At 47.1% G+C, this 24397-nt stretch overlaps 1 protein-coding gene across 1 annotated transcript in view; it reads right to left on the bottom strand.

The window, feature by feature from the left end:
* The window catches only part of HKDC1 (hexokinase domain containing 1), a gene marked incomplete at its 5' end in the record, with an annotated part of 40458 nt that extends 24512 nt beyond the window's left edge, over positions 1–15946 (bottom strand). Inside the window, 5 exons of the mRNA XM_080688007.1 lie at positions 984–1079; positions 5195–5314; positions 5404–5552; positions 9743–9905; positions 15884–15946. Coding sequence (XP_080544133.1) covers positions 984–1079; positions 5195–5314; positions 5404–5552; positions 9743–9905; positions 15884–15946 — 591 coding nt within the window. The remainder of the gene's footprint in view (positions 1–983; positions 1080–5194; positions 5315–5403; positions 5553–9742; positions 9906–15883) is intronic.
* Between the last annotated feature and the right edge of the window lie 8451 nt (positions 15947–24397).

Genomic DNA, 24397 nt, shown 5'->3' with positions numbered 1-24397 from the left:
AAAGCAAAAGCTGTGAAGGTGACTGGTTGAGAAAGTCCCTAGATCCTGCCTATTGGGCCTACCTGGAAGGAGCAAGGCCTTTGTCAAGGTCAGGGGTCTCGGTGAGAGAAAGAGCAGTTGGGAGCTCGTGGGGGAACCCATGCTCCTGCTTTATGGCTGATGGCCCCTGTGCAGAGGACATAGGAGGGACAGACCACCTGGACTCCAGCCCTCGTCTGAGGGACCCTGAGCAAAACATGTCTGTCCTGGAAGCAATGGTGTTCTCAGGAGAAGACACTCAAGTCCCCGCTGTGGGCAAGTCCCCGCCATGGGCAGCCCCGGGTTGCCGGCCTGGGTTTCCCATTCCGCCAAGTCAATCTGGGTGGCTGCACCATTCCCCAAGGTTCGAGGGGGTGTTTTAAAGGAAAATGAAAACAATAAGAGAAAAACAGACTGCAAGAGGATCCGATCCCAGCTTCAAAGAGAAAAAAAGACTGAAGGGTCCACATCACAATAGTCCTCTTGCTGTCGGGGTAACAAATAATCTGGGTTCACTTGTGTACTTTTCAACTAGCAAGGAGCATGACTTGCTTTTGCGGTTATAAAATTTATTCAACAAATAGTCCAACTAACAGAGCGTGGAAAGTGGACTAGAGAGCCAGACTGGAAAGAACGTATATTTCAAGCCTCAGCGAGAGGTAGGAGTTGGAGCATCACACACAGCAGGGGTCTAACCAGGACCCCTGAAGGGGCTGTGGCAAATGGGGACGTCCCTGGGCAGTGGGGCCCACCTTTCAACAGTAACTGGGACAAGGTCCACAGACCAAGGCTCCCCCATGGGTTTATCCAAAGTGTGGCATCTACACTACAGTGAGACCTTCCCTAAGGTCAGTTCCTCTCCCTGTCCTCCTTCAGGGGCAGGCACAGTGTGACCTGCCCTCAGGGGACGGGCTAGGGCTGGGAACGCTGCCCCCCTCCCCCCGCCGGGCTGAGCAAATTCCTACCTTGTGGTTTTTCATGGCTTTGGTTAGACAGCTCACTACATCTGTGTCCTGAATTCCCCGGGCCTTAAACTTCTTGGTCCATGAAAGCAGGATACCCTGGGGGAAGAATTCAGATCCAGTCAAAACAAAGAAGGTGTTCAGTTCTGAACATGAGCTGCAGGAATTTTATGCTTAAAGTGCAACCCCCTGTCTTCTCTTCTTTAAGCTGCATTGCCCCAATTCTTTCAGTATTTCCTCAGAGGCCTTTGCTAATATTGAAACACTAAAGGCCCGATGCACAAAATTCGTGCAAGAGTAGGCCTTCCTTCCCCCGACTGCTGGCACCGGCTTCCCTCTGGCACCCGGACCCAGGCTTCCCTAGCAGCCCCAGCTTCGTCCGGAAGGACATCTGATCTAATTAGCATATTTTGCTTTTATTATTATAGATCTTTATCATTCCCATCTGAGCAGTTTGGAACATTACACACAGTGGCAGAAAGAACGATGCTAAAGAGTCAGAACATGTGGGCTCAAGGACATTGGACAAGGCACTTAACTCTTTGGCCCTCAGTTTACTCACCTGTAAAATGGAAAGGTCACTTCCCTGCCTGTCACAAGAATGCTCTGATGGAAATGCCTGCTGTGTGATTGATACATATGTGTGCAGAATGTAAGGTCTGCCAGCTCCACAAAACAGAACTAACATGGTGTTGCCTTGCAGAATTCCCTCAGGAACTTAATTGCAACTTAGAAAAATGGTTCTCATTTTGCATTATCAATTGTTTGCTTAAAATTGGGTTTCCCACGAGTTTCGTGTCTCAGCTAGCAAAAAATCATAGAATTTTTCAGGCTGGATGAGATCTTGGAGATGAAGGCCACACAGTTGAGAGTAGCTGAGCCCAAATTCACAAACACCCTGACCACATCTTCCCAACCCCCTCAGTTTGTGGATAAAGAAGCTGAGACTTAGAGGAAGGAAATCACTTTAGGTCTCACAGGGAGTGAAGGATAGAGCTCAGACCGGACTCCCAACTGGCAATCAGGCTTTTCCCCTGCACCACAGCGCTACCTAGAGGCCACTCTCCCTAACTTCTGCCTTCACGTGCTAGGCAGGGGCTTAATCACAAGGAACAACAGCCTGTAGTTATTGGAATCAAGAGTCTAGGTCAGTGGACGGCAAACTCATTAGTCAACAGAGCGGCAAACTGTGGCTTATGAGTAACATCCCTGCCTCACCTAAGACATTGAGGGGTGGTGGCCCCACCGAAAAGGTGCTGGGACAATGTGGGACCTGTTGGGGGGAGGGTACATGGAGGAGTGGGGAATAAATGCTTGTGATATACTGTTGGTGGTGGTGGGGGGAAGCAGTACATAGAACTATATTTTAAAAAACTACATATACAGCATAACATCAATAGTTAATATAGACATGACTGGAGGGAAAACCAACCATCTAGTAGTGGGTATCTCTGAAGATTGGAATGATAGGTGATTTCTATTTTCTTCTTTAAACTTTTCAATTTCTACTCTTTTCTCTCCTCCCTCTCTCTTTTTGTTCTCCCTGCCGTGAAGAAGTATCGCCATGTTATCATTAGAAACACACAGAAACTTCTCTTCAGCTACGACTTTCCTGTTTCCTTATTTTTCAAAAAAAAAAAAAACGAACAGAGTGACCTCCTCTTTTAATTCCCAGGCCCTTATCGTCTTTAATCATGTTTTCGTTTCACGAAGCCTGACCTCTTCTTGAAGGCTCCCCCACCCACCTCCTCTGCACTTACAGGGCCGCTCAGCCCTCCTTCCCCAAGAGCCTGTGTCTAGCGTCACAAAGCCAACATCTGGCAGGACCATGGTTCCAAGCTGTGCCCACTCCGTTGTTACTATCCCTTCATCTCCTGTGTAAGGTTTCCCCCCAACCTTCAGCGTCACTGAGAGGCCATTGGAGGACATTTTATAAAATACAAGTAATTCAGCTTAACTCTGATGAGAAAAAGCAGTCCTCACTTCCTTGACATAATCAAGCACCCTTCCCTAGTTTAAATGTCACTTGAAAAATCCTTATTGGAATATGACACAAATGGGTCAAAATGCTTTCCTGGCATTTTAAGCCAAGTTCTAGAGCTGTGTCTTTCTGGAAAGGCAATTTGATCAGGAAGGTTTTGAGCTTGGGCTGAGTCCCTTTTGACTGTGTGGCCTCGGACAAGCCTCTTAACCTCTCTGAGCTGCAGTTTTTTTCAAATATAAAGTGAAAATAATTATATCTACCTCAGATGATTGTTTTTTATTTTAATGAGATAATACACATAAAGAGTTCAGCATAGTACAAGATACAGTGTTAAAATCTGAGGTACAGTGTTTATTATTATTGAAAGATCCTGTATGAAGAAACCATACATTCACCCCTAATTACCAGGAAAATAGGCAAGCTCTGGCTTGCCTATTGGTTCAGTTGGCTGGTTGTCATCCCATGTACCAAAAGGTTGCTGGTTTGATTCCCAGTCAGGGCACAAGCCTGGGTTGTGGGCTTGATCAGGAGGCAGCTGATGGATGTTCCACTCCCACATCGATGTTTCTTTCTCTCTCCCTCTCCCTTCCTCTCTCTCTAAAAATCAATTTTAAAATATTAAAAAAAAAAACAAGAAAATATTCAAGTTTGGTTCTCAAAGTCAAATGAACTCCCACAGAGCTTGAGAATTTCCTTCCTTCTTCCTGGGGTCTCTGTTCCTGAGCTTGGATAAGAGATATTGCACTGTTTGGTGAATCTGGTCTCCAGTCCTGACTCCTGGCTCCTCCTTCCACTTCCTCTGCTGACCCCGGCACCTCTGCTCTTCTAGCCAGACAGGGATGAAGCAGAGCAAAGCTCCGCCTGGCCTCTTCTAACATTCCCTGAACCCGTCTTCATATTATTTCCCCCCGCCCTTTCTTTATCAAATAACAAAAAGTAAACTTCAGTCCACCCCCTGTATAGATGGCAATTTCTCATTTAATGGAATCAAGTAAAGGACTGATGACCCCTTTCAATTGTCAGATAGTGATCGGCACCGTGAGAAACAGGACTCGGTGCCAGAGCCTGCGGTGGAGGAGGAACAACACAAAAATGCTGCCCTCCAGAAGCATCGCAGAAATGGGGACAAGGTACCACGCGGGAAGAGACAGTCCCACGGGCACAGCCGTCCTCGTCCTGCAGCGACCACCGGGCACCAGGCACAGTGCTGGGCGTTACGGATGTTTTGTCTGGGCTTTCCCTGGGCCCAGCAATTAAATATCATTAACCGTGTTTACAGATGAGAAAACCAGGGGCTCAAGAAGCCACGTCACGGCCCAGGCGTCACAACTTTCTGAACATGATTTAGAGCCAGGTCTGTGGGACGTGCAATCCATTTCCTTTCCACTTGCCGCCACCCATAGTCAACAATACCAAACACATCCCTGGACCGACGGTCTGTGATATCAAGGTGGTCCAGGAAATGACGGTCAGCTGGGGTCATGACCCGTATGTGCCGCAGGGGATCATGGACCCCCACCCCAGACAGGTGTGGCCCGGGAAGACCTGACTCTTGATCATGACCCCTGGCCCCAGAAAGCTTATTCTCCTTTTACATGGACCTTATTTATTTTCACAGATTAACATAAAATTGGGTTTGACATCTCCCTGTTAAATTGAAAATCGGAAGCACATGGAGATGAGCCCTTAGCAGGCTAGTGGCGCAGCTGAGACCACATCCCAGGTGAGGTGTCTGCTCGACAACATTGTCACCTCGGCGACCCCACCTCGACCCTCCTCCTAAGGGCACAGAGGCCAGATTCCCTGAGCCTTCCCACTCTTATCTCATCGGCTGTCAGACCTGCAGCATTCTGATCACATGGGAACCTGTTGGAAATGCAAGTCTAAGGCCCCACTGATTAAGAAGCCCCGGTGGGGCCCAGAACCTGAGTTTAACAAGTCCTCCAGCAGAGTCTGACGCAACCGAGGTCTGAGAACCATGGAGCTACGGGTGAGAACCACTCCATCCGTGTGCTGTGCCCACGTGGGTGTAAAATCAAGGCAGCATGTTAACCAGTGTTTGCCTCACATTTTCACTTCATCGTTTACAAGAATAAAAAGAAAATAACAAGCAAGAGAATTCCTGCTGATCCCCCACTCCCAACCTGACTCCTACACGTTCTCCAGCCCCAAACTCCAAACCCTGCACAGCTTCCCACCCGCCCCCACCGCCCCCCCAGCCATGCCTTACCTCTTCCAACTTAGTCTGCCTGCAGGGAAAAGAAAAGGTCAGGCCCAGGGGCAATTTCTTATGCATCAACCCTTTGGTCTTCATGAAATCTGCCAGACAGTCAGCCACGTATTCAAACAGCTGCAGAGGAGAGAAAGCACGGGATGCTGGACTAAAGTGCGGCCACTCACAAAAGAGGCGCCTCCACTCCACAGAGCCCTGCCTGGTACCTCTGCGCCGTTCCCGCGGATAATTTCATTGGGTGTTGGGTAGAACTGACTCTCCATCTGGACCTTTTGTTTCCCCTCTTCAGACACTTGTACCTTCAAGACTCGAAACTTAGATCCTCCAAGATCCAGGGAAAGAAACTCCCCATTTTCTATTTAAAAAAAACAAACAGAAAGGTTTCAGCTATGGAGGGCCTGCTACATGGCAAGATGTGCATGAGAAGTTGGACAGGTAAGAAATGTCTCTGAGTCTCACAACCACCCCAGGTGTGAGCTCACTGGGGCTGCAGGAGTGCAGCCACTGACCTGAGCCCTCCCAGTAAGGGGCAGACGGGAGGGAGGGATGGAGAAGGGGGGAGGGGGGAGAGGGGAGGGGGAGAGGAATGACCCAAGTCTCTCATGGCCTGCCCACTCCCAGAAGGTAAATGCCAACTTCAGGCAGGTGGTAGGAGAGGTGGGCCTTGAGGGCGGGGCCTATTCTAGCCTGCACAGCTGGGGAGAGTGCGCTGCTACTCCAAGCACAGGGAGTGCAGACAAGGCATGGAGGGAAGGGAGGGGGAGTGCAAGGAAGAGAAACAGCCCCATACAGGCCTCTGTCTCAAGGGCAAAATGCTCCAGGAGGGAAGGGAGATGGGGACCAAATGATGGCCCATAAGGGGCCAAGGATGTTCAATATTTGGGGACAGAATTGCTTCAAAATGAGAAAATGTAACACCACCCAGCCCAGCGCAAGACAGATGCGATTAATAAAAGGGGAAATGACACATGCTGGGAAGGCAGCCCCCCTAATGACTTCAACTCGGGATCCAGACAGAATTCCTGCCCAGGACCCCTGCCAGTGTCTTCCGCGTCAGCCGCAATGTGGGATGAAAACTCTGGTGTGCAAACCTTTGAACCAACAAGCCTCTCTATAAAATTGCCTGAAAAGTGGCTGCATGTACCAGGAATGTGTCATGATGCATGCCGAAGGCACATGTAAGTGAAAAGCCATGCCCAGAAATCCAGGCACCCAAGTGGCCTTGCTTTGTACCATGTGACCCCACTCTTGCCTGTAGCCCCTGGCCCCAGCTGGCCATTCAGATTCACTCCTTGTGAAATAAACAGAGGGAAATTGCTAGTCAACTGAAATGTTGCGATAACAACACTTTTAAGGCACGTTTGTAAGAACAGCCCATGCAGCTCCCTGGTGACACCCTGGGACTAAAGCTCACACCGGCCACCCCTCTCGGGTGGGTTCGGATGAAAGGCGCGGGAACTGCAGTGGGAGAACTCAGAGGGATTTCTCTGAAACTGTATACATTTCTGAAATGCAGGCCCCAAGGGGTCAGCAGAGTTCTGCTTGTTGGTGAGTGATCTTGAAATGCCACCACCAGCTCACAGTTACTGGGACTTGGGACAACGCCTGGAGACTTTGAGACACTCCAGCCTCATCTGCTCCTAATGAACCTGAAGTTGGTGGAACAAACTGCCCTTTCACTGGTGAGGACAGGAGAGCAGTGGACTTGCCCAGGGCTCTGGGCGCAGGGACCCCCTGGAACAGGGTCACGGGTAAGGGCTATTGTGTGATGAGAGGCTCTGAGGAGACAGGGAAGAATGGAGGTGTGTCTCCTGGCCTGAGGAGGAGGGAGTTTCTAAAACTTGGTCAGTTTCACTTCCAAACCTTCCGGAAGGCACATCTGGCTGCAGGCTCGGTTCCGGCTGCAGGCTGGGGACCATCAAAGGCCACTTTCTGATGCCTCTGGGGACACACCTCTACAGGAGGAGCCCAGCACAGGAAGCCAGGAGGACTTTGCCCTGGTGCCTCCCCCCGCCCCCAACCCCCACCCCCGCCCCCCATACACACCCCATGACTCAGGTGCTTCTCCGAGCAGTTGGGTGACCTGTCAGGGACCACAGTCCCCTTGGCACTCTCAGAGTAAAAGTACCAGGAACCAGGCAAGATTTCAAAGCAGAACAGTCTCTCTGCAAAGCTTATGCTCCTCCGGGTGGCACACTGCCCACCTTACACACCCACCCACCTGCCAGGGAACAGGTCTCTCTCATCACAGTTCCTAGGGCCCCTCAAACAGCAGAGCCTAACGACTTTGACCCAGGCATTGTCCAAAGGGGCCCAGAACCTGGCTAATCCAATCACAGGCCCCTGAAGGCCCCCAAACTTTAATCCCTGCTTCTTCAGGAGCCCCAAAGCCCCCGCTGGAGCTTGGTTGGAGCACTGGGACCCCGACATTGAGGAACCCCTTTGGCCCTCGGTATTCTCATCTGACCACGGGGTTCTTCCGGGGACTGTGTGAGACAGGAGGTGCCTGGTAGACACCAGTTCCTTCCTCCTATGGCTTTTCCCAGAGGCTGATAATGGAGGAGTTGTATGGAATCTCAAAGATTCCTTCTAGAGGTCTCTAGACTGCGGTAAGCAAAGAGATGCCCACATCCTAATCCCCTGATCCTGTGGATATGAATGGCAAGAGGGAATTAAGGTTGCAGACAGAATCAAAATTGCTCAACTTTTGAGCTCGAGGTTAGGAGATTATCATGGATGATCTGAGGGGCACACGGTGAATCACGGGGTCTTTAAGTGAGGAAGAGGCGCAAGGGCAAGTCAGAGACATATTGGAAGATGCTACACTGCTGGCTCGGAGATGGAGAGAGGCTTGAGCCCTGGAATGCAGGAGCCTCCTGCAGCTGAGAAGGCAAGGGACAGGCTTCTCGCTGAGCCCCTAGAAGGCATGTGGCCCTCCCCCACACCTTGATTATGGCCCTTGCCACCCACTCCCACTTCTGACCTCCACAGCTGTAAGAGAATAAATTTGTGTTGTTTTAAGCTGTTAAATTTGTGGTAACTTATTACAGCAGCAACAGAAAATGAATACATAGGCCACCTCTCTCATTTTACAGATAGAGAAACTGAGACTATATGTTTTGTCAAAGGTCACTGAGGAATGGCAGAGCTGGGCCTAGAACCCAGGTTTCTTGAATATTATCATTTAATACTAGAGGCCCGGTGCACAAAATTTGTGCATGGGGGCGGGGGGGGGGGGTGTTCCTCAGCCCAGCCTGCACCCTCTCCAATCTGGGACATCCCTCTCACAATCCAGGACTGCTGGCTCCCAACTGCTCACCTGCCTGCCTTCCTGATTGCCCCTAACCATTTCTGCCTGCCAGCCTGATCACCCCCTAACCACTCCCCTGCCAGCCTGATTGCCCCTAACTGCCCTCCCCTGCAAGCCTGGTCACCCCTAACTGCCCTCCCCTGAAGGCCTGGTCACCCCTAACTGCCCTCCCCTGCAGGCCTGGTCACCCCTAACTGCCCTCCCCTGCAGGCCTGGTCACCCCTAACTGCCCTCCCCTGCAGGCCTGGTCCCCCCCAACTGCTATCCTCTGCCGGCCTGGTCACCCCTAACTGCCCTTCCCTACAGGCTTGATTGCCCCCAACTGCCCACCCTTGCAGGCCTGGTCCCTCCCAACTGCCCACAACTGTCCTCCCTTGCAGGTCTGGTCCCTCCCAACTGCCCACCCTTGCTGGCCATCTTGTGGTGGCCATCTTGTGTCCACATGGGGGCAGCCATATTGTGTGTTGGAGTGATGGTCAATTTGCATATTACTCTTTTATTAGATAGGATTCTTTCTACTATGTCATGGAATCTTCCAATATTTACTATTAGCCTAGACCAGGGGTGGGCAAACTTTTTGACTCGAGGGCCACAATGGGTTCTTAAACTGGACCAGAGGGCCGGAACAAAAGCATGGATAGAGTGTTTGTGTGAACTAATATAAATTCAAAGTAAAGGAGCGGAGGGGAGAGCAAGAGAACCGGATAGAACAGCCGGATCCGGCCCGCGGGCCGTAGTTTGCCCAAGGCTGGCCTAGACTCTAGATGCCTTGGAGTGAAATAATACCGAGGAAGGAAAAGCCATTTATATGCAGTCAACAAACATTTCAGGGCCTAGTAGCACCAGGCACTGTGTGAGGTGCTCAGAACACTGGGAGACTCGCATACTCAGCGGGTAGTGGCACTGCGCCAGCGTGAGATGCTTCCCAGACGCAGGCGGTGAAGTCTCCACTGAGATAGAAAAGCTGAGCTGGTGTGCACCAGGGGGAGAATGTTAAGATGTCCAGCAGTAGAGGGAGCAGAGTGTGTGGGCCACGGGGACAGAGAGAAAGTGAGGCACATTTGAAGCTTGGCTCAAAGCTTTTGGTATTGAGAGTGACTAAGCATAGAGTGTCGGAGGTGGGGTGATGTGGAGAGGGCTGAAGAGCTAAGTAAAGGCACAGGAGCAAACTTCAGCTCCCATCAGCCAGGGAAAACCCAGGGGGATCAGATCTCTGGCAGCCCCAGCCCCCTCACCTGAGCCGTCCGGAATGGCCCTGACAAAGGTGGGCAGCATCTTCACAGAGGCCGTGGGGTTGGTGTCCTTCCCCAGGCCCCTCTGCATCTCAGCCTGGAATCGCGCCATGATGTCCCGAAGAGTCTCGTCGGAGAGCCGCATGTGATACAGGAACCTGTCCACCTGGAAAGACAGGGGGTGGCCAGGGTTGGCTGCTGCACATTCCCACGCCCACGACCACGTCGCAAGGGGACCGCTTAGTGATGCGGATCCTCAAGCTGGGGACAAGGAAGGGAGTTGGAAGAACAGAAGGGAATGAAAGGCTGGGGGAGGTGGGATTTATTCCTCCAAAGGGCAAGCTTTGAGGAAGAAACGATTCCCCCATTTTTCTGATGGGACAGTGGAGGCGCAAAAACTAAGGAAGATTCAGGGTTTCTAATTCCCAGTTCAGAGCCCGCACACTGTCCCATTGTCTCTCCTCGGGAAAAGACTAGCTATAGCTAGAACCTAGAACTCCTACACATGGGAGCGTTCTTTCAGCCAGCGATGACATTGTATTTCCAAACATGCTTCCCTTTGTTTACGAGCTGCCAGGAAGCTCAGAGCTAAACTCAGTTTCCAGCCGCACGCTCTGAAATCCAGTCCTTCATATCTCCATTATTTGGGGGGGGGGGGGTTGTTTGTTTGTTTGTTTTTGGTATAGCAAAGGTGGAAATTTATTATTTTTTATTTTATTTTTTTTTTAATATATTTTATTGATTTTTACAGAGAGGAAGGGAGAGGGACAGAGAGCTAGAAACATCGATGAGAGAGAAACATCGATCAGCTGCCTCCTGCACACCCCACACTGGGGATGTGCCCGCAACCAAGGTACATGCCCTTGACCGGAATCGAACCCGGGACCCTTCAGTCCACAGGCCGACGCTCTATCCACTGAGCCAAACCGGTTTTGGCGCAAAGGTGGAAATTTATTGAAAAATAAGTACAGACTCCCACGTAGGGAGGGGGAAGAGTCCCACAGAACGGATTCCCGCGTTGGGAGGGGGAAACGGTCCCCTTGCCATTGTTTTTAACTGAGGTTATTCTAATTAAGATGAAGTCTAATTTCTAAAGCCAGCTCAAATTGCCCTGAGTCTGTTCATGATACCACTCAGGTAACCAGGATCCCCCAATGGAGGGAAGTTAGAAAAATCACTGGTTCTGCTCCGTCTACTTGAAGGTAACAATGTCACATCAAGAATGGCAGAACAGCCAAAACCGGTTTGGCTCGGTGGATAGAGCGTCGGCCTGCGGACTGAAGGGTCCCGGGTTCGATTCCGGTCAAGGGCATGTACCTTGGTTGCGGGCAGATCCCCAGTGGGAGGTGTGCAGGAGGCGGCTGATCGATGTTTCTCTCTCATCGATGTTTCTGACTCTCTATCCCTCTCCCTTCCTCTCTTTAAAATATCAATAAAATATATTAAAAAAAAAAAAAAAGAATGGCAGAACAGCTCAACTGGTGTGGCTCAGTGGTTGAGCATCAACCCATGAACCAAGAGGTCACTGGTTTGATTCCCAGTTAGGACATATGCCCGGGTTGCAGGCTTGATCCCCAGTAGGGGACATGCAGGAGGCAGCCCATCAGTGATGTTTTTATCTGTCCTTCTCTCTTCCTCTCTCTCTAAAATCAATAAAAACGTATTTATAAAGAAAGAAGAATGGCAGACAGCCTCCGCCCCCATGCTCATCATGTGGTGGGGGCAACCTGGGTTCCCAGGGCTCGCTGGGTGGACTATTGACCGGGGCAGGAAGAGGGCAGTGGCATAGGCATCTGCACTTGCCACCCCTACTTTGTATACTGAGTGGCCTCTCTGCCCATCCAGGTCACAAGACTTGATCCCAGCAGGTTTCTGGACGAACTGCCCTCCTACACTTTCATCTAAGGCTAAGTACATGCTTACAGCCTACAGAGTGCTTTCACGTATGTCCCTCACCTGCTCTCCATGGCATCCCTTTGAGGAAGTGCTTTCACATATGTTCCTCACCTGCTCTCCATGGCATCCCTTTGAGGAAGTGCCTTCACATATGTCCCTCACCTGCTCTCCATGGCATCCCTTTGAGGAAGTGCCTTCACGTATGTCCCTCACCTGCTCTCCATGGCATCCCTTTGAGGAAGTGCCTTCACGTATGTCCCTCACCTGCTCTCCATGGCATCCCTTTGAGGAAGTGCCTTCACGTATGTCCCTCACCTGCTCTCCATGGCATCCCTTTGAGGAAGTGCCTTCACGTATGTCCCTCACCTGCTCTCCATGGCATCCCTTTGAGGAAGTGCTTTCATGTATGTCCCTCCCCTGCTCTCCATGGCATTCCTTGAGGCGCCAGGTGTGGCAGGAATCCTTGCCCCTATTGCGACGAGGCCTCGCAGGCTCAGAGCCCCTGAGCAGCATGAGGAGAGCTGCAGGTCCGGGAAGCCCTGGGACTACAGTGCAGTCCCCACGTCCTCACCACATGGCCTGGTTTTGCTTCACAATTTCGTGCAGGACCCACAAGCCCAACAGACAAATTATATCAAGAGTACAAGGGCCACATGAAGCTTCATCGCAGGACAGGTGCCCAGTCATCAGACAGGCCTAGAGGCCCGACACCCAGGCCAGTGGAACAAACCAGGGCTCCGGGGATTTGGGGCCAAAGAGAGGCCAGAAAACCTCAGAGGGCCATTACCAGAACGGAACAATCGGGCTTTCAGCGTGTTGAGAAGACAGGACGGAACCAGGTCACGCTTCATTAGGGACTTCCGTTCGCCCTGAGTCTGTTCATGACTAATTGGTTGGCACTGCCATGCACATGGAGAAACCAACAAAAAGGACATGACCCAAATAATTGGTGCTTGGGAAGGGTGAGATGTGCACAAGAACCAACATTGCCCCCTTTATCGCCCCAGGGCTCCTCAGACAGTGCCCCTAAACCTATTGCTCATTTTTGCTCAACCTCAGAGCTGCAGTTTAACCATCACTGAGGGCTTTGGGCTACTTACTGCTCCTGCTGCTCCTATAAGTTAAAGTTAGGACAGAAAGAGTGTTAACTTAGGAACACTTTCTAATTTATTCTTTGTATCTTCCACAGCACCTGGTACAATAGCCAGATGGAGAGAATGAAGGGGGGATGGGGAGAAACCTTATATTTTAGACTCAGATAGGAGACATTGGGCCTGTGTAAGCAGGCATACATGTTTCAGGCACTAGGGGAGGTGCGTGGGTGGCAGAAACCAGGCCCACTTTGGAGTGACTCACAAACTAGACGTGGGATATCTTCTATACAAAAGAGCCGGCAAGCAGCACGGAGGAAGAGCAAACTTAAAATGTAAGCTCAGAGCTTAGGGAATGACAGATGGGGGAGCTGCAGGGGACTTTAGTGACCACATAGTCCAAAGGTCCCATATTAAGAATCAAAAGTCATAAAAAGCCCTAGATGGTTTGGCTCAAGTGGATAGAGCGTCAGTCTGTGGACTGAAGGGTCCCAGGTTCGATTCCGGTCAAGGGCACATGCCAGGGTTGTGGACTCAATCCCAAGTAGGGGGCGTGTAGGAGGCAGCCAATCAAGAATTCTCTCTCATCATTGATGTTTCTATCTCTCTCCCCCTCTGCCGTCCTCTCTGAAATCAACAAAAATATATTAACAATAATAAAAAAGTCATAAAAAGATTCAACTCTTTGACCCAGTGATTTCACTTCTGGGGATCCATCTTTAGGAAATAATCCCAAAGGTGGAGAACATTAAATACATACTGATGTTTATTATAGCAATTTTTAAAAATATTTTTATTGATTTCAGAGAGGAAGGGAAAGGGAGAGAGAAACCTCAATGATGAGAGAATCATTGATGGGCTGCCTCCTGCATTCCCCCTACTGCGGATCAAGCCTGCAACCCGGACATGTGCCCTGACTGGGAATTGAACCATGGCCTCCTGGTTCATAAGTTGACGTCAGTCACTGAGCCAGTCATTTTTTAATTGTTAAAAAAATGTTTTTTAAAATAGCCTGTCCAACAAAAGGGGAAAGTTATGGCTAGCCAACTTGATTAAATATTAGAAAGATATTAAAATAATATCAAAAAGAAATGGAGAAATGTACATAAGTGGTTACAATCTAACAGTAAGTGAAGGACACACGTCCATAATTGTATTTACAATGTAACTGTAAAAACATCCGCTGTGAGAAAAGACTATGCAGGCTTCCACACACAAATACAGCTGTGAGGGGGGTGGGATTAAAGGTGACATTTCCACTTTTCGTAATGTTGACTTTCTAAACTGTAAAAAGAACACTTTGAAAATCTAACCAGTCCTTTTCTTATGAGTGAGCAATCTACGGGTCAGTGACCAGGCCCAGCCCAATGTTATCTATAGGTCAAATAATGTCAATATATTGAATTGGAAGGGAAGCTATCGGAGTAGCCTTCCTTCTTTCCCTCCCTTCCTTCCTCCCTTCCTTCCTTCCTTCCTTCCTTCCTTCCTTCCTTCCTTCCTTCCTTCCTTCCTTTCTTCCTTCCTTCCTTCTTTCCTTCCTTCTCTTCCCTCCATTATTTTGTTTCTGTTTTAATGTTGGTATAGGGAGTTTTAAAAAAATTGTTCCAGGGCTGAATAGAAACCCTAGCAGCAAGTGCGGCTCAGGATCTTGGCAGCTCCAGAGGCAGGGAGCAGGGGAACTAAGGAGGGGACTGGCTACCTGACGGGAGTGAGAGGAGCCTGTGCCTTTTGACCAGGTGTGTTTCCACCATGTGGAGCAGTGTTCTCTGAGGGTGACTCATCCTGGCAGCCCACAAACCAGCCTCCCATAGGACTCCTGATACCTGGTGAGTCACTAGCTTAAGGTGGCTACCGAGTGTTCTCGGCTATCCCTTCTCAACTCACTCTCAAGCTTTCTTGCCTCCCACAGGGAGGGGAAGGGTCAAATCCGGGCCTTGACAGCACTTCCAGCCAGAAGAACCTGGAACCAACCAGTGGAGCTGCGTTTCCACTCAAAGGGGCCTCCTGAGCCTGCACGGGGCTGGCGGACAATCATACCCGCCTGATTCGAGGCTGTAACAAAAGATGAACCGCCACAGAGGCCCAAGGAAAGGAAACTCATTTGCCAAACACAGGTGTCAAGGTCCAAAGACTCCCCTTGGGGGCCGGTTTCATCATTACTAAGCAGGTAAGAACAGAAAGTGAAGTCCTAAGCAGGGCTGCACAGCAGGTCCCACCTCCTTAAGCCATAAAGGGCTTCATGAATCTAATCAACGAGTGAAAACTAGGACAGGTTAAACCTGATGGGTTTCTACTATTCTAAGATTTGCTATAACCTTGAACCCAACTCTCTAAGGAACAGGATTTAGTGAGAGTTTATCCCACCAAACGCGAGAGCCGCAAGAGCCCGTGCTTCCTCTCTGTTGGAAAAGCCAGAGGCATCCTGGCACAAGGGAAAGAATGCAGGAGGAGGAGTCAGCAACTTGGGGTTAGTCCCCCAGCACCACCTTAAACACCTGGGTGACCTTGGCTAAGTTCACCTGCTGGGAGGACTTCCTTGAGCTGGTGTGACTAGAGTGGCCAGAGTGACAGGCTGAGTTCATTCCAGCTGGGAAAATGCTGATGGCCCCCAGTTGAGCCTTGGCAACTTTTAATCAGTCACCTTGGAATGAATTTTGTAGGCAGGTTTCTTGGACAAAGTGACAAAACAATGCACACCATTAGTAGTCTACCACTGGCAAACAGCACATGCAAATAAGTATTTCGATGATTGTACATTAAACCTCACATCCCTCTGGTGCCTTCCTTAGATTCTTTCAAGCACATGAAAAATAACGTAAATACAAGTTCTCAACGTTTCTTTAAGAATGGCTCTCCTTTCCTTTTACCCTCGCCTCTCATACATCCCTTACATCAAACCACCTACACGGTTTCTAAAGACTTTTTCCGCATCTCCTTCCCATCTGGTATCTGCCTGGAAGCTCTGAGTAAGAGCCAGGCTACGGACAATATGCCATGTCCGCCTGTGGGAGACTCCCTTCCTCTTCCCCCTCGATGAGTGTTTTACTGGTCCTGTGCTCCCTGTGTTTTCTAATAAGCTCTCCTCAATCCCTGCGGGTGTAGGCAGGGACCGGAGTTGTCGGTGCAGGAGACAGCTCTCAGTCTCCTGAGTCCTTACCTTCTTGATCTGGTCCTCCTTCAGCTTGGTGAAGTAAAATGCCAACAAGTGTACCGCAAACATTTTCCCCAAGTGTGGTTTCTCCTGAGGTGGTCAGAGATTTCTGTGCAGTTGACTCTCTCGTCTCAGAGTGCTGCCCACTTCCAGTTCAGGCTGGAGGCGCTGGGGAACTGGGTCTACAGATTAAATACTTCCAGGCTGCTTCGTTCAATGACTAAACTTTGCCCCTTCTCTCTGGTCCCTCCCTCCCAGCACACTTGATTGTCTAATAGGAGCCTCAGGGTGGCAGCTGAGGGCTGGTGGAGGGGAGGCAGGGGATGGGTTGCTTGACTCTTTGAGACTGGTGACAGGACATCTTGTTGCTAAGCAACACTCTCAAGCCAGTGCTCCACCAAGCCCACTGTCGAGGGAAAGGCTTCTGAGAAGTTGGGTGTTAATACCAACTTTCAACAGCTGAGCTGCTCTGCCAATGTCCACGCCCAGGCTTTCCTCTCCAGCCCTTTCCTCCTCAACCCCGCAGTATAACTCCGTGACTCTCTGCTCCTTTGCTGCACTGTCTTCATCAACAATAAAATATATACATTAAACATTGCCTGACAGGGAGATTTCAAGAATGTTGGAACAAATTCTTCCATTTGTGATAGATCAGATTTCTTAGCTAATGGCCCATGGTAATGGAAAATAATCGATTAAGGTTTATCGATTCTCAATGTTAAACCAGAAAACCTTGATTTCACAGGTAGTGACCCAGAAAAAAATATACAAGAGAAAGAATGAACTGAAGCCATCAGTACTCACTGGGAAGCTGCTGCCAGAGAGAAAAACTGAAGTCAGAGATGGGAAGCGTCTCATACCATGGAGTTATTTGGTCATCTCACTTATAATACCTGAGAGAGACCCAGAAAGGGGCCAGTGTGTGGGTATACTAGACCTTGCACTGGTCCCAGTCATTGGTCAGCTAACAAAATCAATAACAATGGTGTTGACAGCAGCCAACATGGATGGAGCACTCACTATTCCCATTTTTTAGATGAGAAAACTGAGGCCCAAAAAGGTTGTGACTTACTCAAAATCCCAAAGCTTGTAAATGATACAGTGAGGACTTAAACCCACGATACCAGGGCTCAACTCTTAACTAATACGTAACATTGCCTCTATTCTTTCTCCTGGCCATAAATGCTCCACTGATAACTATTAGTAGCAGCAGAATTCCGACTACTTGGAAACTAAGTACAGACATGTCATTTCAACAGGGTCTTTCCAGTGGGGGAAAAGGCAAATGAAGAAATTCTTGACCATGCTTCCCAAATACTAATGAACCGCTTCCTAAAATTAGCAACTGACCAGATGTTAAAGAAGATCAGCTGGGCACCTCCACCTCAATCCTACCCCACATCTCCTCCTCAATAGAAGGGAAGAAACAGGCCAGGGTTGCCGGTTGGATCCCCAGCTGCGGTGCATGCAGGAGGCAACTGATTGGTTACTCTCCCACATCGATGTCTCTCTCTCTGTCCCTCCTCTCTCTAAAATCAATAAATACTTTTTTTTTTTTTAAAGTAACCTCCGTGGTGCAGTATGGCAGCAACTGCCATTGATTTATTCAAAACAGGGGCAGCAGGTTACCGTGGCCAGTGGCCAAAAGGAAACAGAGCCATAACTGAAGGTATCTGCAATTTCCTGGTGGCTTGTGTGTGCCAGGTGGGGAGCCTTTGGAGTTTTAGTGTGGCAAACAACCCCAGCTGATTTCTATCTGTTACATCATTCCACTTTTTTCCTAAGCAGGTTGGCATCTTCAGCATCTACATTATATAGGTCCGAGTTAGCCTACTAAATCAGGAAGCTTAATGATTATAACAATCATATGCATTTGGAGTCATCCAGCTCTGCCCCCTCACTTTATAAAGACAAAAATAATTCAATTATTTTACCACTTCTTGTCTGGTTATTTCTCACCCTTATTAAAGCTCTATGTGTTCAAGGATATCTGGGTGTAAGCATATCTTGGATTCAGATGGTTGGCACTGTAAATGACATTTTAGTTAAAGTGTATTACCCATCTGCCCCAAATCTTCCATGTAAGAATGGAAATGCTCTCACCTCTACACACGTCTGTGTCCGTGCAGCCCTGCCTTGGGCAAGGCCTAAAGAAAATATTTGCTTTCCTTTAAGCACTGAACATGTGAGAGGACTGAAAGTCCAATAGAATTTATCTATTTAGTAAACACTTGTACAGTGTTTACTAGGTGGTTTCTAATATTAATTCCCACAGCAACTACCTCTCTCTCCATTTCACAAATGGAGGAGCTAAGGCACAGAGCCCAACATGGTGGAACAGATATTTAAATGTGGGTGGGCGGGCTCCAGAGTGCTGGCTTATCACCATGCTGCTGACTCTCATGACCTGGACGCAAAGCCATGGGAACCACGGGACCTAAGCTGGACACCCAGCCCAAAGCTGGTAACAGTGGCAAGTGCACAGGCCCCGGGCTCCCACTTTGGCTCTGCCATCCTTGAAGTAGAAGGCCCAAGTTCATGTCTGTTCAGGGGTCCTAGCTACCTCAGTGGTCACTAGGAGAATGAGAGTAAATGAAACCACATAAGGGAAGGCATATATGTGGGCTAGGGACCCCTTATTAAAATTGCTACTTCTTGCCAAAACCGGTTTGGCTCAGTGGATAGAGCGTCAGCCTGCGGACTGAAAGGTCCCAGGTTCGATTCCGGTCAAGGGCATGTAACTTGGTTGCGGGCACATCCCCAGTAGGAGGTGTGCAAGAGGCAGCTGATCGATGTTTCTCTCTCATCGATGTTTCTGACTATCTATCCCTCTTCCTCTCTGTAAAAAATCAATAAAATATATTTTAAAAAATAAAAAATAAAAAAAATAAATAAATAAAATTGCTACTTCTTCTCATCCCATTTGGTCCTTTAGGTTAAGAAAATGCATGCAGCCCTTTAGTGCATTCAGTAAAACATAACCATAAACCATTTGAACGTACCAGTTCCATTTACTGGAATTATAGGAACAGTTAAGAATTTTATAAATATTATTTTCCTTTACTAAAGAAAATAGAGCTTGGGTTCTGCCCCATATTCTTTTTTAAGGATGAGTCCAAAGTTAAGTTGTCCAGAAGTCAGTCTGACCTGCTGGTATCCACTTGCTGCAAAAGAATGAGAAACACAACCCGGCCGGCGTGGCTCAGTGGTTTGACCTATGAACCAGGAGGTCATGGTTCAATTCCCCGTCAGGGCATATGCCCAGGTTGTGCGCTCGGTCCCCAGTAGGGGGTGTGCAGGAGGCAGCTGATCAATGATTCTTTCTCATCACTGATGTTTCTCTCTCTCTCTCTCCCTCTCCCTTCCTCTCTGAAATCATTAAAAATATATCTTTTTAAAAAAGGAATGAGAAACACATTGTCAGAAAGCAAACTTCCATAAAAGTCAATGCAGAAACTTGCAAATCCTGCCAATAGTGACAGTCACTATGGTGTCTCCATAGGAGCAACCACATATGAAGCAAAAGTGTTAACCTCAGCAAGTTTCAAAAGAATGCTACTGGTCATTTTTTATAGGTTTATTCCTGGCACACGAAAAGACAGGGAATACTCATGAGGAAATCAATTGCACACTTCTTAAAAAAATCTCAACTCTGTTGTCCATCAAGAGCTATATTAGCAAAATACATATCAAGGCAAGACAAATCATACCAGGAAATGTGACTTTTTAACATTTTTCAGAGTAATTACAATTGCACAAAATAGCAAATTTCTAAAAGCAAATGAAACTTCTGGTTAAACGTGGCATAAACTCACTAAGACAAAGAGAAATGAAACAGTGGTTAAGAGATCTGAACATAATTTTGGAAGACAGAAAGCTAACAGGAAAGTAGTGGCTCAGCAGAGGAAGTACAGAAGCCTGAGTGCCTGCAGACAGTGACCTGCTGAGAAATGAGCGGTGATATTTGTAACTCTAGAAAGGCTGAGAATTGGAGGCCCAGCTACCTCTGAAAAGCAAGAGGCAACACAGAGCCGAAAACAGGAGATTGGCCAAAAGTCTCTATAAAAAAAGCAGGTAGGCCCCAAGCGTGCCCCTCAACCTAGACCCGTGGTCGGCAAACTGCGGCTCACGAGCCACATGCGGCTCTTTGGCCCCCTGAGTGTGGCTCTTCCACAAAATACCACGGCCTGGGCGAGTCTATTTTGAAGAAGTGGCGTTAGAAGAAGTTTAAAAAACTTGGCTCTCAAAAGAAATTTCTATCGTTGTACTGTTGATATTTGGCTCTGTTGACAAATGAGTTTGCCTACCACTGACCTAGACCAATGAGTGACCACCAACCCTTACCCATACAGGAGACTGTGTTTATTCTCTGGGGAAATTAAGCCCAACAGCATCTGGACTTGGGACCATTTGGGACCGTGGGAAGTGGAGTGAGGCACAAGACTGCAAATAGGGCCACAAAGTAAAATCTTCAAGCTGAACAATGAGACCCCAAACCACTTGTTTCTGTCTGGTTTCCACCAGCAGACATCTGTATACATCACACTGGGAGGAGGCGTTAGGGGACCAATTTTCCTCTGGTAAAACTAAATGGCCTCAGATATGGAAAAGGCAAAATTACGGAGATGGTAAAAGGATCAGTGGTTGCCGGGGGGTTGAGGGGAGGGAGGCTGAATAAGCGAAGCAGGAGTTTTAGGGCAGTGAAACTATTCTGTATGGTGCTGTAACAGTGAATACATGACACAATATTTTATCAAAACAATAAATCAATAAAAATATGTCTAAAGCCGAAACCGGTTTGGCTCAATGGATAGAGCGTCGGCCTGCAGACTGAAAGGTCCCAGGTTCGATTCCGGTCAAGGGCACGTACCTTGGTTGCGGGCACATCCCCAGTAGGAGGTGTGCAGGAGGCAGCTGATCGATGTTTCTCTCATCGATGTTTCTAGCTCTCTATCCCTCTCCTCTCTCTTCCTCTCTGTAAAAAATTAATAAAATATATTAAAAAAAAAATGTCTAAAAACCCATAGAACTTTACAGCACAAAAAATGAACTTTTATGTATGTGAACTTTTAAAAAATTTATTTAGATCAGAGATGTAATACAGACTGATAAAAGAACCTAACTGTATTATAAATGTATGAAAAAGCCTCATTGAAGAGGATGGGAAGATGCTAACCTAACAATCTTGGAAAGGAGGGAGTCAGCAAGACTTCCTCCCTCCCTCCCACCCCATTCTCACTCCCTCCCTTCCGCTCCCTCTGAAAAGCAAGGGGGGAAAATATCCCCCTTTTGTTGTTGATTAACAACAACAAAAATAAATTTAAAAATGTGTTTCTGAATCTCTTCTCAGATGTTTATTGTTACCCCTCTTATTTTCAAAATGAAAAAAGGAACTATCAAATAATAATAAAGTCTATGAAACAAAAAACTATGATAAACAAAAATTTCAATAGGTTAAATGACGAAGTTAGAGAAATTGCCAAGAAAGTAGTATGAAAGTCATGAGTGTAATTTCTAAATATTAATTTAACAACAAGAAACAGGAATAATAGCTATCCCAAAAGGGAAATGGAGAAAAGGAGTGACTTAAGAAAGCTAAATCCTGCCCGGCCGGGGTGGCTCAGTGGTTGAGCGCCAACCTATGAACTGGGAAGTCATGGTTCAATTCCCAGTCAGGGCAATGCCCGGGTTGCAGGGGCATGCAGGAGGCAGCCAATCAATGATTCTCTCTCATCACTGATGTTTCTCTCTCTCTCTCCCTCTATTTTCCTCTCTGAAATCAATAAAAATATACAAAAAAAAAAAAAAGCTAAATCCTCACCTGATATATAGTAGGAAATCAGTAGCTAATGTCTTAAAATGATGACTCAGGACAGAGGAGATGCATAATATGTAGTCAATGAGGTAAATACTAGAAAAAAATTAACAGTTGAAAGTGTACCTCTGGTTTTTAAAGGGGTACATATATTCATTTGACAAAAGTCAGTTTTTTTAAAATGACTTAAACTTGCCCTAGCCAGTGTAGCTTGGTTGGTTGGAGCATCATCCTGTACAATAAAAATTTGTGGACTAGATTCCCAATCAGGGCACATACCTAGGTTGTGGGTTCAGTTCCTAGTTGGGGAGCGTACAAGAGGCAACCAGTCAAGTGTTTCTCCGTCACATCGATGTTTCTGTCTTGTCTATCTAAACATCAGTGACTATGTCCTTGGGTGAGGATAAAAAAAAAATGTATTTCTTAATGACAAGTTTATTTGGCTTACGTATATAGAGATAAATTAATGTGCAGAAGTGTGGGTTATGTGAGCTTTGTTTTAAATTTATATTATGCATTACTTTAAATAATCATATGCAGATGGACTTTTATAGATAGAATGTGATCAACATCCATTGATTTATCAATTTTTTTTAAATATATTTTATTGATTTTTTACAGAGAGGAAGAGAGGAAGGGAGAGGGATAGAGAGTTAGAAACATTGATGAGAGAGAAACATCGATCAGCTGCCTCCTGCATGCCCCCCACTGGGGATGTGCCCGCAACCAAGGTACATGCCCTTGACCGGAATCGAACCTGGGACCCTTGAGTCCGCAGGCCGACGCTCTATCCACTGAGCCAAACCGGTTTTGGCTGATTTATCAATTTTTAAAGGATGACAGTGAGTGATAAACATGTTAAGAAAATGAAAGTGTAGCTATTAAAAGAATAAGGCATTTTATGAACATTTTTAATTACTTAAGGAATTTTTTAAAAAATGATTTCGACCTAATTACAAGCACCCGAGAAAGAACATTTTCCAGCAGGGGATCCTCGAGTTCACTGCACTTCACAGGTGTTGAATGGCAGGTCAAAGTAGTCACTGGGTCACAAGCCTTTCCCACACCTCACAAGCACCAGGGGCTTTCTAGGGCGTGGAATGGGTGAGAGCACATAATAAAAACTTATGGATAGATAGAACTTGTTAAAGGAACAAGTTCAAAATCATCTCCTCTACCAAAATTTGCCACAAGTAACTTTATGAAGTCAAGTCTTCAAAGGTCAATCCTACTTCAAGAACGTTATTTTCTTCTCTAGCATTTTTTTGCACATAATGACAACTTCTGTTTATCATCTGTGTGGGACTGTCCCACTATGTTAAGTGGCAGGCTTTTAGAGAACAGCGACAACTCAGAAGCATGTTGATAACTGCTCTCTGTTCAAGTTTACGTATTTTATAGCTTTGAAACAGAGAAGTAAAATAACCTAATTCATTTATCATTTGCTTGTCTTTTAGCAAACCACAACTTTTCATCATATCCTAATAGGTTGATTTGAGTTGGACACACATAGAATGACTGCATCTTAATTATAGACTCCTAGTTCTGAGCTGTAACAGACTTTGGTGATTTGTGATGATTCACAATAGGCATTTTTCAAAAGACCCAATTTCATTTTGTTCATTTATACTCATCCACAAATAAAATGTACAAAGCATTACAAGTCATTGATTTTATTCCTAACCAGATCTATACTAACCACATCTTATTAAATTAGCCAGATCTGTACCGATGAAACTGAGTTAGCATCTAAGTCTCAGTCCATGCTCCATGTTGATGTTCAACTGAATTCACAATAATCCAAAGAAACCTTCAAAACCTGTGAGAAAACTGCAAGAAGAAAAAAAAAAAGAGTTGTGTTTTAGAAAGGTTGAGGTCCAGCCAGTATGGGTCGATGGTTGAGCATGACCAGGAGCTCATGGTTCGATTTCTGGTCTGGGCACATGCCCAGGTTGCAGGATCAATCCCCAGTAGGGGGTGTGCAGGAGGCAGCCAATCAATGATTCTCTCATCATTAATGCTTCTATCTCTCCCTCTCCCTTCCTCTCTGAAATCCATAAACATATATATTTTAAAAAAGAAAGGAAGGCCTTCAGGAAAAAAAAAGAAGAAGGTTAAGAACGACCTGAGTGAAACATATGCCTGGGACTTAGCTGGCACAGAAACCCTCAGAGAAAAAAAAAATGACATGTCAAGCTTGGTACAGAGACCAGGTTGTTTTCAAAGTGACAATTTTAAGCACTTTGCAGTTAACTACTCAGAGCCACTTCAATTATATTATTCCTATTTGTTTCACCTGATTTTATCTTTCTTTAGTCTCTTCTGACTAACCAGACTCTCCCTCCCCCACACAGGGAAAGGTGAAAAGTGAACTATTTATCACTATTTCTACTCTTTAGCTCAGTGTTCAAGCAGCCCTTTCCTTACAGTATCCCCACCTTCACACCTCTTATCTGAGACTTCACTAACATTTAATTTATCAAAGTTTGCAAGGGTCTTGCTTAAGTGTCTTCTGCGAATTACCAACTCTGGCCCCCAAAATGAAGTGGGAGAACTAACCCTCTAAGTGATGTGCCTCATCTCTTAAGTACAATGACCAAATGGGCAAGAAGGGACTATGTGTGCTATGGTGTAAGTCACAAGGGAAGGCAAATTCTAGAAGCTGAAGTTGTCCAATGAAGAATACCTGCCCTTCTGGACATTTC

The sequence above is a fragment of the Plecotus auritus genome (genome assembly GCF_963455305.1).
Source record: "Plecotus auritus genome assembly, chromosome: 9".
Classification (NCBI taxonomy): domain Eukaryota; kingdom Metazoa; phylum Chordata; class Mammalia; order Chiroptera; family Vespertilionidae; genus Plecotus; species Plecotus auritus.
Note: the sequence above shows the minus strand (reverse complement) of the source record. Positions and strands in the feature narration are given on the sequence as shown.